We start from the raw sequence: 18,046 nt of genomic DNA, 5'->3' as shown, positions 1-18,046 counted from the left end.
AATGTTTGTCTTCATGTGAATAGAAATGATTAAATGACTCCATGTTGTGCTCATCCACAGGGATAATTAACCTTAAGGCTTCAAAGACTCATAAGAACAAGTTTGAGCGTGGTATGACTGATGAGTTCACTGTGGAAGCGGTCGACATTGGACCCCTGAAAAAGCTGCGTATTGGACATGACAACCGTGGTACATTAGGATGGTCGCCTCTCTGTGCAGTAATAACACAAAGTTACTCTAAATAAATCTACATATATGGTCACAGTCATTTCTGTTGATGTTTAAGGAGGAGGATCAGCAGGCTGGTTCCTTGACTGGGTGGAGATTGATGCCCAGTCTCTGGGACAGAAACTGCGATTCCCCTGCGGTCGTTGGTTGGATAAAGGAGAAGATGACGGAGCCATTGTCAGGGACCTTTTCCCCAACCCTCTTCAGACAGAGTTTTACACACCATGTAAATCACAGTGTTGCTGCAATGTGTTCTACATCACACTTTTATTAAGGGTATTTGTCATTTGAGCTGCTTTTTTTGTCATTTTTTCTTTTTTTGTTTGCTTGATAGTTGTTCCTTATGAGATTAAAACCTTTACAAGTGACGTGTTTGGAGCCGGCACAGATGCAGATGTCTTCATTGTCCTGTACGGGCGAGACGCAGTGTGTACTCAGCAGAAAAGTCTTTGTGTCAACAAGAGGGAGAGGAGAATGTACTTTGAGAGAGGAGCAGAGGACATGTTTATTGTTGAGGTACAATAACATAAAGAGGGGGCGCATTTATCAACAGCAAGGTTACTTGTGTGTTTTTGTATTTACAGTCGTGATGTGAAATACTTTGTGAGATCAGCATTGTTTTCTGCTTTCTGTGCAGCTAGAAGACGTGGGGGACGTAATGGAGAAGATCCGTATCGGCCATGACAACCGCGGAGTCAATCCAGGCTGGCATCTGGACAGAGTGGAAATCAGACGTCTGCTCAGGAAGGGAAAGGTACTATCTATAAAGGATGGACTCAGTGGTGGAGGATCTTTTACTCCTTTAGAAAAACTAGCTTAATAATTTTGCAGTGGTGACTTATTATTACTGGCACATTAGTGAGTGAGGAGCATTATACAGTGGACTGAAGGGAAGCTCATTTGAACTACTTTATATGGTATTGGTGCTTCACATTTTGTCAGGTGATCATATGCTTTATGTGAGTCTACAATTTCATTTAGCAGACGCTTTTGTCCAAAGCGACGTACAACACAAGCAAGAATTCAGACATAAGGAAAAACCTTTAGTAAGTTCAAAAAGTGCTTCAAGTGCGATTGGTCAAAGGTGTTGCCATCTAGTTGCAGAAGAAGTGCCAATCCCCCCCTTTTTTTCAACTTTGTTAGCGCTAAATAAGTGCTGGGTTTTGGACCACCTGACTTATTCTACCCCTAAGGTGAAGTCGGATTAAGTGCCTCGGTGTTCTCTGAACAATTGAGTCTTCAATTGTCTCTTAAAAGTAGAAAGGGACTCAGCAGAACGCACAGAGTTTGGTAGTTTGTTCCACCATTTGAGAACAACAGTCAGTAAACTAAAGCTGTCAGATAAACCCCTGAATTACATGGGAATAGAAGCATAATATTATTTTATTTAAGTGCAGTTAAATGTGTTAATAATACAAAGAATTCAAGCAAAGTACCTGAAATTGATGCTTAAGTACAGTAGTTTAAGTAAATACAAAGCTACGTTTCATCACCAGATTGATGATTGACGCTATCATCCCAGAAACATTGTGTCATCTCAAAAACTATACAGATTAATCAAAGATTTTGATCTTCTAAAGTTACGCTTAAAATTCCGGAAACTTGATGTAGAGGACTTCCATTTGTCCTTGCCAGCATCTTCTCACTCACACCCCCTGGTGACAGAACAACTCTGTGTTTGGTCAGTAGGTGGAGATGTTCTCTTCACAGATAGATGAGAGTATTCCAGCGGAGTGGCTTCATTTTGTATTCACGTACTGAGTCGAGGCTCAGAAAAAAGCAAAACATTGTTCACTGACTCTCCTTTCAGACACAAACACGGAGATTAAATCATGTGTTTAAACTGTCTCTCTCTTTGTAGGGTTCAGAGACGATCATCTTCCCCTGTGAGTGCTGGCTTGCCAAGTCGGAGGATGATGGAGAAACAGTGAGAGAGCTGGTGCCCTCTGACATCATCACTGAGAAACTTTCACGAGATGGAAGTCTGAAAGTGACCGAAGTCGAGGTGGAAGATGCCCTGGAGAGTATGTAGACTGCAATATTACACACACAAACATTCAGAAATATCTGCAAGCTCTGTCTTCCTGCCGTGTCCTGCCTTTTCTTGGCCTTTCTGTACATTCGTTTAAAAACTAGAGACAGTTTTTCCTTTGGGTTCTCTATATCCCTGAATGAGTCCCTGTTATGACAGCATCAAACAGCGATAGTAAATTGCTTTCTTCTCACTCCATTTTCTGGTAATTGCCTCAAACCGATCCCCTGTGTGCTTGTCTGTGATCATCGTCCCCATTACAGCGCACACGTACAAAGTGTCAGTGATGACAGGTGACGTCTATGGAGCCGGCACCGACGCCAACGTCTTCCTCACAATTTATGGGGACCTGGGGGACACCGGGGAGAGAAAACTGAGCAAGTCGGAGACAAACAGCAACAAGTTTGAAAGAGGAGCTGTAAGAAAGCATACATTCAGTGACCGTTTTTCTGCCTCTGTTGTTTGCTTTTCTCAACTACATTTTTTGAAGTGAAGACAAACAATCCTGACATGATAAACTGCCACAACTTACAGCAAATTTATCTTACAAAAAAGTACAAAAAGCACAATCATGTTATTGGATTAATGGCTTTTCTTCCAGGTGGACAAGTTTACTATGGAGGCAGTTGACCTTGGTCAGGTTTTCAAGATAAAAATCCGCCATGATAACAGTATGGTGAGCGCCGACTGGTACTTGGACCAGGTGGAGGTATTCGATGTTGATACAGAGGAGGTTTTCCTCTTTTTATGTGAGCGCTGGCTGTCCAGGAAGAGGGAGGACAAACGCATTGAGAGACTCTTCTATGTCAAGGTAACATGAAAGAAAAAGTGTGAAAGAGCATGTCTTCAAATCACATGTACAAATGATAAAAGAGATATTACATGATGAAAGTTCTTTAAACACAAACAGAAATAAGAATGAATGGCAGTAAGAAATTTTACAAAGTAATAGGCATTAAACAAAAAATGGTCTGTTAACCAAGTTTTATAGTATCTACTGCTGAGGTACTGAGATATTAATGTCTAAATATATGGCACTTTCAGCTAACATGCAAACAATGGCAATACTAACATGCTGTTGTTTAGAAGGTTTAATGTTTACACTGTGCTTTCTTAGTTCAGCATGCTGACATGCATAGGTGTGGATTTTGGGAGGGGGATGTATGCAACGCGTCCCTTAATATTTAGACCACTTGCAGTTATCCACCCCAATGAAAAATACAACAGAAGCAGAGAACTTTTGTTTTTGAAAAGCTGTTATACCAATACTCATAAATGCACCAATGTCACCAATAGGAACAGATGTTTTTATCTTTCTTTGGCACTGAAAAAGGGAGACAGAGATCCAACATTAGGATATTTCTTCTCAAAGAGAGTCAAAAACTGTCATTTTTACTGTCATAGTTGGCATATTTGATCTTTGAAGGTTTAATATTTTGTCACTAACACCTTATACAAGTACACGATTCCTAAAAATCCTCCCAAAGCATGAACATCAGCATGAGCATAAATCTTGTTTAGTGGTTTATGAATAATTAAAATGATTTTAGAAGGTGCCACATGCATATTTACAGAGGTTACTTCATCCAAACAAAAGACACAAAAGAAAACAGAGTAAATGTGTGAGTTGACTCAACGGGGATAATGGTAAATGAGAAAAGTTGATTGACTGGAGAACAAATGTTTGAAAGCATTACAGAATGCCTGAGAGCCTGACTGCGTGATGGACCATTATGTTGCCTGAATGCTTTGTTTTCCTTTACATAAATGAAGAGATTTCTACCTTAAAATGATGCAGAAAAGGCACACATTGGTGCATAAAAAAGTACTTGATGCTCAAAATGTCCTGGGAAAAGTCTCCCAGACACCACACCAATTAGTAGATAATAGATTGTCTTTAGTTTTGCAATTATCTTGACAAACATTTCAGCTGATGGTGGCACAAAAGGAAAAGTCAGGAGATCACTCAAGTTAAGACCATTCATCCTCTGCACACCAATAAAATCTGTACTAAATTTCATGGCTGTCAGTTGGATAATTGTTCAGATATTCAGTTTGGTTAAAGGGATCAGCCACCTGACAGCGTTTCCATCCATAGACTAAACTGAACTTTAGGTCTTTTCTGAAAAGTAACCTTATGAGAAAAACTGTTGATTGCAGGTTATGTGGATCATTTCCACAAAACAGGATCTTGTTTGTGAAAAAACAATTTTTATATTTAAGATTTTAACACTCTGAAGTGTCTAAATGACATTCTGATGTACCTCCTTTAGTGGGACTTCAGAAGTAAAAAAAATGAAAACCTCAACACATGAACTGTTACTATTTACATACTCATCACCACCAGAAGTACATGTTTTAGAGAGTGTTGTATTTTATCATATACATTGAAGTGTCGAAGTGTTGATAAATTTTAAGAAAACTTTTTTTTTATTGTTTACTTGAGATAATATCAATCAAACTGAAGTTGAGTGGATCTTCAAATATTTATTGCATTGAATGTCGAAGCCCACATGTGTTGATTTGTTTGTCTGTGTCACTAAGCGTGTGTTTCTTTTTCAGGGTTATGAAGGAGTCAGAGAAGGCCTAAACAGTAAAAAGAAGACCTCAGCACTCACACTTAAGAGCGTTGACAGTAACATGAACAAAAAGAGCAAGAAGAAGAAGGAGGAAGAAGAAATTGAGCTCCCAAGTAAGAAAAATGAAGTCTTCAGGATGTCTCATTCCTTCACTGCTCTGTGAATGTGTGGTATTACTTGCATGATCATGTGCTTGAATGAATGAATAAACGCTGTGCCCTTCCTGTGCAGGCATACCGTACCACATCACCATCTGCACTGGAATGGAGCGGGATTCGAGCACCACCAGCAGGGCTTATGTGATCATTATTGGGGCCAATCACACCCAGACAGAGAGGCTGTGGCTGGACCTGCCAGACGGGAAGAAGGGCTTTGAGGCCGGTTCTCTGGAGAGCTTTGAGTCCCACGGCTCAGATGTGGGGGAGATCAAAAAGGTCGAAGTGAGTGAAGGGTGACACTTTTAGACATTCACTGAGGATCGTGCACTCTCACGCACGCACACGTACACTTAAGCACACTGAAAAATACACCCACGTCGCTTGAAGTGATTGTTTCTCTCCTTCCCTGCAGCTCGGCCATGATGGGGCCACTCCGGAGAGCTGCTGGCTGGTTGATGAGCTGTCTGTTGCTGTGCCAACCAAAGGGGTCAAATATATCTTTGCTTGCAAGTGCTGGCTGGCCAAAGATCGAGGAGATGGGCTGACTGCTAGAGTATTCAACGTGCTGGATGCAGAGGCCATTTCTATCTCCCAGAAGGTATGTAAATGTGCACAAATTAACTCAAGCGCAGCCATATGGCAGATAATGTACATCACAGTTAGATTAAATTACCGATCCATATTAACGATCCATAAAGGGAACCAGCGGAACAATTTACATCCTGAAAAATATTGCATGAATATATAAACACTATGCAAAGATAACAGATCAGATTTTTAACCTTAGTCTCTCATAATCATGATTACACATTAATGAACAAGAACTTCTAGTTAATACACTTGAATGGTAAATCTCCTGATATAAAGATCCACACAGGTTTGAAATGAGAAAGGGGTTTGAAACTCACCAAGAACCTGAAATTTCTTAACAATAGTGTGCTGTGACACCAGAATTGTATCTAAAAGCCTAATTCAGAACATTATTAATATAGATTTTTTTTTTAAACTATCAATGGAATTGATTTATTGTTCATTTACATCTTCAAGACATTTGTGATTTTTATAAAAAAAAATAAAATAAGGGTTTGTCTTTGTGGCAGAAATTGAAAAAGTTTTGACAACCTTACATGTGATTATGTTTATAAATGTTTGTGGTCCTTTTATTTGTGCAGATCTTCAATAAATAGAGTGAAAGTGTGATTGTAATGTGTGAAATATGATTATAAATGACATATATCAATCCCAAGATATTACAAGAAGATGTTTTGCGTATCTGTTTCTGTAGCAGTATAGCAGTCACTACTACAGTCACATGGATTTACATTTGCATTGTCCTTCTCCATAGTCCGGCCTATATTTTAACCGTCACCGCTAAAAAACAGCGTTTCCAAACATCTTTTGCTTCGTTTGCAGCATTGCTTTTGATCTTATATTTGCTAAATGTGGGTATATACTGTTTATGAGCTGCATGTTAGATTCACTTTTGGGAAATGGTCGTGTGAGTAAAATGTAGTAAGTGAAATGCTTAATCTTTTCAGGTTATTTACGAGACGACGGTGGTGACAGGAGATGTGCAGAATGCAGGAACAGACACCCTGATCTTCATGTCTGTGTTTGGGGCCAATGGCAGCACAGAGGAGATGCTGCTGCAGAAAAATGAGGACAGGTGGACAAACATTTTCTGTTTCTGCTTCCATATTTCCACTTAACTTTGAAAGAAAGAGAGAATTTCATTATGCTTTCAGATATAAACTCTGTGTTGTTTGTGCGGTGGACAACAGGTTTGAACGTGGTCAGGAAGACACTTTCAACATGGAGATCGATGACATTGCCCCGCTGAGGAAAATGAGGCTTCGTATTGATGGCTCCGGGAGCCGACCTGACTGGTTTCTGGACAAGGTCAGCTCACCTTATCCAACCTAGCATCGGCATGCAGAAACATATACCTTCATGAGATGTTTTCATGGTACAAATAGTAAAGATTTACAGCAGGGTTATCTGTTTAAAATAATTCGATCACACACACTCGATTGTCTTTATTCTTGTCAGAGGAGGGCTAATTGGTCATAAAGAAGAAACCGCGGATCTCATCCATAAAACATTAAACCAGGAGCATAAAAAGCAGAACAGTAATTGTTATCTTTTTCTAAAATCAATAGTACAAAGCAGTCACAGGTTTGTATTTTTCATCCTGGCACTGTATGCTGTAGGTCACAGGATCATTCAATCTATTATATCACACAGACACACATCTATCCTGCCCGCAGCAGAATAGTCAATGATTCACCCACCTACGAAAATACTGGCACACACACACACACACACACACACACACACACACACACACACACACACACACACACACACACACACACACACACACACACACACACACACACACACACACACACACACAGCAGGGCCCAGAACTCCTGGAGTGAGCATATTGACCCATTTTATTCACCATGATGTTGTTGCTTGGATTACAGACACTTCTAGCAACCACACGCACACACACACACACACACACACATTCGAACAGGTTCAGAATGGGTACTGTGATTCAGTGTTTGCCGCATTGTATTTGAGAGAAAACGTTTTATTTTAGTCGTTTAATACTTAATATTTATTGCGTATTCCTGCAATATCATCACCTGCATTCATGCACCATACAGAACATGGTTTTCTCTTGAAATTACCCCGTGAGAGCAACATCACTGCCCACCTCCAGATTTAGTCTGAAGTCTCAGGCAGCGAGCTTTGATGAAATAGAACGCATTTCCTATCCAAATGTCTTCTCTGGTAAAGGCACCATGCCTGCAGAGCAGCAGAGCAGTCAGGAACAATACCGAGCCCTGTCTGTCCGTGCCTGGGACTCAGCGACTGTGAACATCTCCTTGACTTGACCCTGCACAGAGCCTTGTGTGTTCAGCATCACAAGCAGATGTGCTGCCTTTATGGATTGCTGGGTCTGTGTATTGAAATGGACACAAGAGCGCACCGGGCCGACTTCCAGCATAGTAATCTGCTCAAATAAATACGCGGAATGGGAGGCTAATACGAGGGTGGCTGCCCGAGCTGAGTCTTTGTATAACAAAGAAATGTTTCCCTTTAGGACTAACCAGGATTAACCAGACACCTTGAGAAGACAGAATTAGTTTACATATTGGTAACGTGTTAGTTGTCCATTCATAATGTGACAATGTAAAACACACTACACCTAAAGGAGATTACTAGTTGTCTGCTTCTAGTCAAGGCAATATCAATCGGCTGCTCCATTTTGGTCCAGACTGAAATATCTCAACTATTAAATGCGTTGCCATGAAATTTTAAGCAGACATCTACAGAAACCAGAGGATTGTTGCTATCGATGTTGTACCACCTGCCGCTTGACATTTATGGTCTTGATTGAAATATGTCAATAACTGGGTGTGTTGTTATGATATGTGGTACAGATTTTCATGTTTCCTTCCAGCTAAATTTCAAAAACTATCCTTTATCTTAGTATCTTAAGTGTTAATTGCATGAAATGAATTAGTTGTATTAAATACCAGCAGAATTGATGACATTCCCATCAACCTCAATGTATTTTTATTTTACATACAATACATCATAGCTCAGGAGTAACTATCATGCTGTTGAAGTTTCTGAATGAGATCTTGATTACATCTAAAAAGGCTAACTGTGCGTCCAGGTGATCATGCGCCACCTGACAACAGAGGAGGTGTCTGTGTTCACTTACGAGGACTGGCTGTCGAAGACACACGGACCTAAAAGGACAATGATCTGTGAGATGGCTGCTGTGGTGGACGAGGAGGTCATGGTAGAGCTCACCACATACATCATCCAAGTCAGGACCAGCGATGTTGCAGGTAAGTCCTCAACATATGCAGGTGGAAGCGGGTTTCTGCGTTCCAAGTTGTGACAAGTTGAAACATATTTTTACACATGCAAAGATAAAATCAGAGCAAGGGCTGTTGTTTTTGTTTCATATTTCTGTGCAGAATGGGGTATGTCTTCTGCATTCCAATACTTAACCCTCATGTTGTCCTGGGGACCAAAATGGACATGTTTTGAAGTTTGAAAATGTGGAAAAAAATATATTTTCACAGTGAAACTTTTTAACATTTTTTGGTGGAAAAAAAGAAATGTTGAAAATGCTTCTTTAAGTACATTCACATAAAAAAATCAACCAAAATCCAGCGAAATTCACTGGATTTTGGTTGATTTTTTTGTGAATGTCCTTAAAGAAAATATTAGAAGTTTAACTGATCTATATGTAATCACTTTAGATATTTATAGGATTTTTTTGGAAGATGTTCCCTCATTTTTTGAAAATATTTACAAGAATTTTCTTGTCAAACTTGGCCGATTTTTTAAAAATCAAACTTTTAATTAATTATTGGAATTTTCTTCCTGAATGTTTTGCAAATTTTCAGAAAATTGGGGAAATTTTTTTTTTGCAGAATTTTTGGATTTTTTTCAGACAAGGAAGCAATATTTTTGGTGCCTGTAAATGAGGACAACAGGAGGTTTAAAGTAATTCATCAACATTTAAAGCACCATTTCTAACCAGAATTGTGATTCATTAAAACAACATTATTCTCATCATCACAGGTGACATGTGTCAGTGTTTTTCTTTGTCACTTAAGTCAAAGATTCTTGTTGTTTCATCTGAACATTTCTTAGGGATTTGAAGTAGCCCTGAATGATTAGGGGACAATTTTTCAAACAAATATTGGAATTTCTTTATTTAACCCTCTTGTCATCCTGCGAGTCAAATTGACCCGTTTTAAAGTTCTAAAAATGTGGAAAAATATATATATATTTTCACAGTGAAAACTTCCACATTTTCAATTTTTTTTTAGGAAATTTTTGAACATTTTTGTGGAAAAAAACAAATAAAACATTTTTTAAGAACATTCAGAAAAAAATCAACGAAAATCCAGTGAATTTCGCTGTCAAATTTGGGGATTTTTTATTTAAAGAAAAATAAAACTTTTGAGGGAAACTTTTCAGGAATTTTCTTCATGAAGATTTTGCAATTTTTTTATAAATTTGGGGAAATTTTTTATGAATTTTTGAACTTTTTTCAGACAAAGCAACAACATTTTTGGTAAGGACAACATGAGGGTTAAAGCCAAGCTTCAGTTCAGTATTGTGTGTTACATGTAAAGAATGTGATAAATCATAAGATACCATGAAATGCTTGACTGTCAGACAGTGAGGACGGCATGAATTTTTAAACCACTGACATGACAGTTTAAACCGGCGGTCAGACATGCTGCAAAATGTACGAGGTGTGGCTATTAAATAACAAGGCTGGGCTTATGTCAGCAGAACTACAGCATCCAAGCCTGAACCATGTAAAAAACTTGGATCAATTAGCAGCAAAAAGAACCCATTTAACTTCACCTCATATTTCTACATTGAGCCTTCATAATTTATTAAATGCACTGTGTCAAATTGTGTTTGTGATTTGAAATTGATTATCTGTTTAGCTATAGCATAATGATATGAAGTCGTTCAGTAATTCTCAAGGAAAAAGTAAAGATTAGAAGCAAGAGGTTCTTGTGTAGGAGAAATGTGTTTTTCATCCTTCCTGTCCTATTATTCATCTTTCAAATCCTCACATTTATCTGCCACAAGTCTTAACCTCCGTGCTGGAAGCCGCTGATCTAAAGGGCGCTGCGTGAAACCACATAATGACTGAAATGTTGAGGGCTGATCTTTGGGGATCACATTTATGTTAACATTTTGAACAGACCTGTGAGGCAAAGGAACCTGAAAGTTACAAAGGCAGACAACAGATGAGGGCACTTTGGGTCTAGTTATCAGACATGGCAGTGCAATCTATCCATCCAGCCTTTCATCTCTGAGCATCCTTAGGCCCAACCTGACACTGACCCAGAGTGAGCAGAGCAGCTCAGACATCGGCTTTCATCAGTCACATCCTCCAGCGGCCAGCAGAGGCATTTCATCTGTCGAGCTTGTCCTGAGTCACATCGTTTCTCTCAGCTGTTCGTTCTCAGACCGCCTCCAAAGGGCGTCCTGCAGGTGCTCAGAATAATGCTGTTCACCATCCTGCAATCACAACCCAAATCTCAACGCTGAGTTCGATGGTTCATGTTTTAACAATCCTCATTTGACCTGTCCTCGTGCAGAGGTTTGTGTTCTCCAGGAGAAGCGGAGGTGGAATAATTCATGTTTGACTCCCACATGGTAATGAAAGAGATCCTCTACAGAACCCCTCCACGCTCTGGCTCCGTCTTCTCTTCATGCAGCATTTTCTATAGCTCAGTTGTGCTGCTGATCAATATGATAGCATGGCGAGAAGTCTGAGCCGACTTCAAAGGACCGCTCCGTGCCCCTGGCAGTTATTGGAAGCTAAGATGTAGCGCTGCTGAGGGTGTGGAGGGAACAGTGAGGCAGGCTGACAGACGCACAGACACACATATACACATTCTGTGCATTATCTAGTGTAATTACTTTTGTGATTTTATGACTAAATGCATGTGCAGCTTATTGTGAAGAGGTGCTGAGTTTAATGAACATATATGGAGGTTTGTGGAAAGAAAAAGAATAATTTAAAGGCAACCAAAACTAATGTTTCTAACATTTTAATTTCTCATTAAAAATGCAGCGTTCCTGCTTGCTCTGCAGAGTTGAAAAAGAGGACACTGAAAAAAATGCTGCATACTGAGTGAGGTTCGTCCTCACCATCACCTAATACGCATTCACTCAGTATCTAACCAGCTGTAATAAAACATTACAACACAGTGGGATTATAGATGTGCTCTGTGAGTCAGGCAGTGCAGCTTTTTCTGCTCCTCAGTTTATTCTCCTGTTGGTGTGTTTGGTTGTTTTGCAGCTCCTTTATTTACTAGCAGTTCAGCAGTTCTCTGCAGTAATAGGAATGTATTGCAGATGTGCAACAAAGTGCAAGTATGTTTAAAATTTTAATCAGCGCACTCGAGAACTGTTCACAGATGAGATCAAGCGCTTTTAATGCCTTTCAGCCAAAATATTATGATAGATGCAATTAGAATGAGCTTAACATTCAGTGACTTCAAAATAATTAGTTTCCTGGCGCAGTGCTTTGGTGGTTAGCACTTTTGCCTTGCAGCTAAAAGATCCCTGGTTCGTGTCACTGCCTTCCCAGGATCTTTCTGCATGGAGTTTCTATGTTCTGCCCGTGCTTGTGTGGGGTTTTGCAGAGAAACAAGACAGCTACTTAAGTTTGCCCAGGAAGGCCAAATCTTCAAATTTTCCTTTCTTGATGAGCGTCTCATGTCTTCTCAGCCGCAGGAACTGATGCCAATGTGTGGATCATCGTTTTTGGAGAGAATGGAGACACGGGGACACTGGCGTTGAAAGAATGCAACAAGTCCAACAAATTTGAGCGCAAGCAAGTGGACACATTTCGCTTCTCGGATATCCTCAGTCTCGGAGATCTCTCCAAAGTACGAGTCTGGCACGACAACGCAGGTCAGCTGCTTTAGAGAAACAGTTCCTCTGCACAGCGGGCTGCTTACAGTGTGTTACTGTCATTTTGAAAAGTTCAACACAAACAAAATTCACTTATCAAAATGATGTTTTGCAACAGAAGCTGCACTCACACAAACTATATACTACTGTTCAAAAGTTTGGGGTCAGCCAGACAATTTCATGTCTTCCATGAATTTTCACGCTTTTATTCATGTGCTAACATAATTACACAAGAGTTTTCTAATCATCAATTAGCCTTTCAACACCATTAGCTAACACAATGTAGCATTAGAAGACAGGGGTGATGGTTGCTGGAAATGTTCCTCTGTACCCCTATGGAGATATTCCATTAAAAATCAGACGTTCCCAGCTAGAAGAGTCATTTACCACATTAACAATGTTGAGACTGTATTTCTGATTAATTCATTGTTATCTTCATTGAAAAAAATGCCTTTCTTTCAAAAAATAAGGGCATTTCTAAGTGACCCCAAACTTTTGAACAGTAGTGTAAATCTGGTGACTGATCTGAGTCACTACTTCTCTAATTTTTAGTGAAACCTGGACAGTTAATAGCCATTAACTGTCCAGGTTTCACTAAAAATTGCTGTCCAACACTTTTTCTGGAAACCTGAAGGAGTGATGCAGATTTTTACTAATTGGCCTAAAAGATTCCTGTGTTCTATTCCTCACTGTCTTTGTTTGCTTCCTCATCCCGTCACATCCAGGTCTTGCTCCAGGATGGCATTTGGAATACATTGATGTGAAGGATGAGATAATGGACAAAACATTTCGTTTCCCCTGTGACCGCTGGCTTGCAAAGAATGATGATGATGGACAGATAATGAGGGAGCTGGCCTGCGCTAACAACGACTACTTAGACCTCAACGAGAAGACCAGTAAGTACAGTATCCATTTCATACTAATTATCCCATTTATTTTTATGTAAAGCCGTCTTTATGTGTTTTTAAATTCCATGTGGAAATGATGCTTTTGCTGTTTGAAGGAAACTGAGACGACCAACTCTAACTGTGTCCGTGTTTTCTCTCTGAAAGAGTATGAAATTTGTGTAACAACTGGAGACATGGCTGAAGCTGAAACCAAAGAAAACGCGTGGATTGTACTTGAGGGGAAGAAGGGCCGATCAAAAGAATTTGTAATGGAGAACTCTTCAAAGAAGAAGAGGTTCTTGCGGTAGGTACTTGTTGCAATCAGCTGCAACTTGTTTGCATGAAAAAGGACAAAGAAAAGTGCTTCATCTCCCTCTTGTTCTCCTTTTACACTTATTATGATAATCCCACCAAGACCAAGTACTTGAGCCCAGACCAGCGCTGCACTCCTCTAACACGACGTTACGGCGTCCTGTTCAAAGATTTAGTCTGTCACAGAACAAATTGGCGAGACCATGAATTTAAACTATGCAAGCCAATTTAAGAGAAATGCTTCTCAGTCCAACATTTCTACACTCTTCTCTTTTTAGGGGAAATGTTGACAGGTTTGAGTTTTCATCCAAGACCCTGGGTGATATCGCTGGTATCTGTTTGGGCCACACACCCAAGGATGGAAAGAAAGTAAAAGGGGAGGCTTACTGGTTTGTGGAGGAGGTTGTTGTGACTGAGAGAGAATTAGGAAACAAGTAAGTCACCTGCTACTGCTCAGTGACCCACACTTCTGTTCATTATCAAACTACTTTTTGTTTATTTGTTCTCTGTTCCATCGACTTCAGGTACATCTTCAGCTGCAATGCCCTCATCCCTCTGTCTCCTAAGAGGGATGATTTCTTGACCTTCGAGTGCACAAAGACCATCGAAAGCTTTGCCAGTAAAGCTCGAAGCCTGGTGCCCGTCAAGTACGAGATCATCGTCATCACAGGCGATGAGAAAGGAGCTGGAACAGATGCCAACGTTTTCATCACCATCTACGGCACAAATGGAGATTCGGGTCAGCGGCAACTGCGTCAGAAGTTTCGCAACCTTTTCGAACGTGAGCAGACGGACCGTTTCGTGCTGGAAATGCTGGACATGGGGGAGCTGCAGAAAGTCCGAGTGGAGCACGACAACTCCGGCCTGAGCCCCGGCTGGCTGCTGGACCGTGTGGAAGTGACCAACACAGCCAATGGTGTCACCACCATCTTTCTCTGTGGGAAGTGGCTGGACACTCAGAGGGCCGACGGGCAGATCGCCAGAGTCCTCTACCCGAAATACTGACAATGACACTATTTCTGAAAACCTCCACAGCAGAGGGATGTTTAAATGTAATGACCAAAGAGATTCTGCTTCTGGCAGGTTTTATATCTCAGGAACTGTGACAGATTTTTACATTCATAGTTGTTGTTTTTTTTACTTTGCCTGCAATGAAATACTATGATGATGTCTTCTTTGGTCAGGAAAAAAGAATGTGCCATTCTTTTTAAATTTCATGTCAGGGATGGTTTGCTCTGTTTGTTTTTTTGTTAGAATGGAGGTTTTATAAAAGATTAAAGTCTTTTGTAATACTCAGGATGACAGTTTTCAACCTTTTCGGTGTTCATTCACACTTCAAAACCTTTATTTAATCCTCCTGTTGTCTTCATTTACAGGTACCAAAAAATATTGTTTCCTTGTTTAAAAAAATCCAAAAATTCAGCAAAAAAATTCCATAAATTTCTGAAAATTTGTAAAACCTTCAGGAAGAAAAATCCAATAATTCCTTCAAAGTTTATTTTTTTTAAAAATCCCCAAAATTTGGAAAGAAAAGTCTTGTAAATATTTTCAAAAAATGAGTAAACATCTTCCAAAAAAATCCTAAAAATATCTAAAGTGATTACGTATATATCAGTAAAACTTCTATTTTCTTAAAGAACATTCATTAAAAAAAATCCAACTAAAATCCAGCGAATTTCAATGGATTTTGGTTGATTTTTTTGGGAATGTTCTTAAAGAAACATTTTTAACGTTTCTTTTTTTCCACCAAAAAGTGTTCAAAGATTTCCCAGAAATGTTGAAAATGTGAACATCAGAAGTTTTACTGTGAAAATATTATTTTTTTCCCCCCACATTTTCAAAATAAATTTCAAATTTTGCAGGAGCATTTTAGCACCTTTTAACTAAATGGAGGGGTTTTTATTACTTTTGTTCTCTCTTCAGCCTGTTTCCACCACAAGCGACTGCTCTGACTAAAACACTGCAGCATGGACGATGCTGACATGTGCAACCCCAGCAGACTGGACAGGCAGCGACAGACTTCATTTGCACCAGCCACACATCCAAACCTCAGACATAAATGCAGTGTGCGCTTGCATCGATCTGCTCTGCTCTGCTGGAGCGTGCACTTTTTCTAGCAATAACAAAAGGCAATTTCTTCAATAAAGGCACACAGGTGTGTCCTGTGTCTCGCTGGCCTGATTGGTCTCAGCACGCTGCTGCATAAGAAGGAGAGACTGATGAGGCAAAGGGCAGCAGCTGTGCCAATCAGCTCACCCTGTTCCTGCTCCCTGAGCCAACCTGCCCCACCCTTCACCCTGCTGGTTTGCAGCACCTCAATTCCAGTAACACTGTTCACATCTTGTCCACCACCAAATGGCAACAGACAGACAAAATTAGCAGCCAGCTGTGGAGCATTAACTAATCCATGACAGAGCTAAAAGGAAAATGATAATTGGATGTACATTCAACAGGTGACAGAGCAGTGCTAATGTTGTTTTTTGTCTTTCTGGTTTATAAAACTGACAGTTAAAGGGTTTAAGTTAACACATTTATGAGGAGATTTTATGTCAGTGTTGTTTACAGTCTGCTCTTTGGCCAAAATGCTACTTTAACCTCAAGTTCATCTGATTATTATGAACCTATTCAGGAAAAACCTGAATAAATGAGTGAAGAAACATAACAAATACAGGTGTTTGCATCTCTATGGTACAATTAAGCAAATAACATCCAATAAAAATGGTAAGCAGATGCTGTGACTTTGTCTGCTAAGGGCCAGTAATGATCAGGCAGCTCTGTCCATCACAGAGTCAAGAATCAATTCTGGATCAAAAGCTGGAATCTCCAAAAAGTTATCCAGAAAGAGTCTTCAAGTAGTCTTCAGAGTCTGATGTAAATAATGTGAATGTAAGAACAAACATGAGCAAAATCCTATTTGTCTAATTTTATCATTTGTTCAATCTTAAAATGCCACAACACAGGCCTGATTTTGTATCAAGATGGCCAGAAGATAGGATGTACATAACTTTGAAAGAGGCTTCATTGTTGGGACACAGATGGCAGGAGCTTCAGTCACAAAGACTGCTCAGCTGCTTCAGTAGGAGCATTGACCAAACTGACATTTGCATTTAGATCTTAGAGAAGCACATCAGTACAGAGGGTTGAAAACTGTGGTTAGCAGCTCACATCTGATAATCGTGATGCAGAAATGGAAAAACAGATGACAGATGATGAATCAGCAGTCAGAGTAATATTATAGAAGACAGTGCATTATAAAGATGAATACACATTTGAGTTACTGGTGCAGAAAACCGTTGGTGCTGGTTTACAGAGACGTTAAAACAAGTAATATGATCAGATCAGAAATGACTCCCCTCACAATAGTGTTAGCACAGGCCTGAATTCTTGACCCCTGTATTGAGTTGATTTGGTGGCTCTGTTTCTCTGGCCTGATTTGGGTTCACTTGTCCTTTTGCAGGGAAGGGTCTCTGCAAATCAGTACAAAGTTATTCTGAGTGGTCAGCTTTATCTATGGTGAAACACTTCCATCTTGATGGGAGTGGGCCCTTCCAGGATGGTGACTTTATCCACAGGTCATGAGGGGTCACTGAATGATTTTATTAGTATGAAAAGAACGTGAACCATCTTCTATGACCTTTACAGTCACCAGATCTCAACCCAGCTGCACTCCAATAGGAGACATCGGATCAATGGGCTCTCCACTGCCGTCATCAAAACACCAAATGACGGAATATCTTCAGGAATACTGGGGTTTATCGCTTCAGTAGAGTTCTAGAGACTTGGAGAGTCAATGTTAACCCTCGTGTCGTTCTATGGGTCAAAACTGACCCGTTTTCAAGTTTGAAAATGTGGAAAAAGAGAATTATTTTCATAGTGAAACTTCTGATGTCCATGTTTTCAATATTTTTGGGAAATCTTTGAACATTTTTAGTGGAAAAAAGAAATGTTAAAAATGTTTCATAATAACATTCACAAAAAAATCAACCAAAATCCAGCGAAATCCGCTTTAAGTGAATGTTCTTGAAGAAAATATTAGAAGTTTTATTGATATTTATGTAATCACTTTTGATATTTTTAGGATTTTTTGGAAGATTTTTATTCATTTTTGAAAATATTTACAAGAATTTTCATGCCAAATTAGAGGGATTTTGTTTTTTTAAAATAACTTTTTAAGGGAAACTCGTAAGGAATTATTAGAATTTTCTTCCTGAAGGTTTTGCACATTTTCAGAAATTTGGGGAATTTTGTTGCTGAATTTTTTTTAGGAATTTTTTCAGACAAGGAAACGATTTTTTTGGTGCCCATAAATGAGGACAGCAGGAGGGTTAAGACACTTTATGAAGGTTTTCCTTTAATTTGTCA

At 39.5% G+C, this 18,046-nt stretch overlaps 1 protein-coding gene across 1 annotated transcript in view; it reads left to right on the top strand.

Annotated features, from left to right (window-relative positions):
* LOC110954181 (lipoxygenase homology domain-containing protein 1-like) overlaps nucleotides 1-14,983 on the top strand; it is a 32,285-nt gene extending 17,302 nt beyond the window's left edge. The window contains exons 25-42 of the mRNA XM_022198550.2: nucleotides 61-189; nucleotides 287-454; nucleotides 563-744; nucleotides 866-982; nucleotides 2,090-2,252; nucleotides 2,524-2,678; nucleotides 2,862-3,071; nucleotides 4,823-4,952; nucleotides 5,071-5,279; nucleotides 5,410-5,595; nucleotides 6,536-6,663; nucleotides 6,779-6,896; nucleotides 8,692-8,869; nucleotides 12,300-12,485; nucleotides 13,211-13,381; nucleotides 13,538-13,676; nucleotides 13,963-14,118; nucleotides 14,209-14,983. Of these exons, the coding sequence (XP_022054242.2) occupies nucleotides 61-189; nucleotides 287-454; nucleotides 563-744; nucleotides 866-982; nucleotides 2,090-2,252; nucleotides 2,524-2,678; nucleotides 2,862-3,071; nucleotides 4,823-4,952; nucleotides 5,071-5,279; nucleotides 5,410-5,595; nucleotides 6,536-6,663; nucleotides 6,779-6,896; nucleotides 8,692-8,869; nucleotides 12,300-12,485; nucleotides 13,211-13,381; nucleotides 13,538-13,676; nucleotides 13,963-14,118; nucleotides 14,209-14,689 (3,206 nt within the window). The 3' untranslated portion in view covers nucleotides 14,690-14,983. The remainder of the gene's footprint in view (nucleotides 1-60; nucleotides 190-286; nucleotides 455-562; nucleotides 745-865; nucleotides 983-2,089; nucleotides 2,253-2,523; nucleotides 2,679-2,861; nucleotides 3,072-4,822; nucleotides 4,953-5,070; nucleotides 5,280-5,409; nucleotides 5,596-6,535; nucleotides 6,664-6,778; nucleotides 6,897-8,691; nucleotides 8,870-12,299; nucleotides 12,486-13,210; nucleotides 13,382-13,537; nucleotides 13,677-13,962; nucleotides 14,119-14,208) is intronic.
* The last annotated feature ends 3,063 nt before the right edge of the window (nucleotides 14,984-18,046 follow it).

This window comes from Acanthochromis polyacanthus, chromosome 18 (genome assembly GCF_021347895.1).
Source record: "Acanthochromis polyacanthus isolate Apoly-LR-REF ecotype Palm Island chromosome 18, KAUST_Apoly_ChrSc, whole genome shotgun sequence".
In the NCBI taxonomy this organism is placed as follows: Eukaryota; Metazoa; Chordata; class Actinopteri; family Pomacentridae; genus Acanthochromis; species Acanthochromis polyacanthus.
Note: the sequence above shows the minus strand (reverse complement) of the source record. Positions and strands in the feature narration are given on the sequence as shown.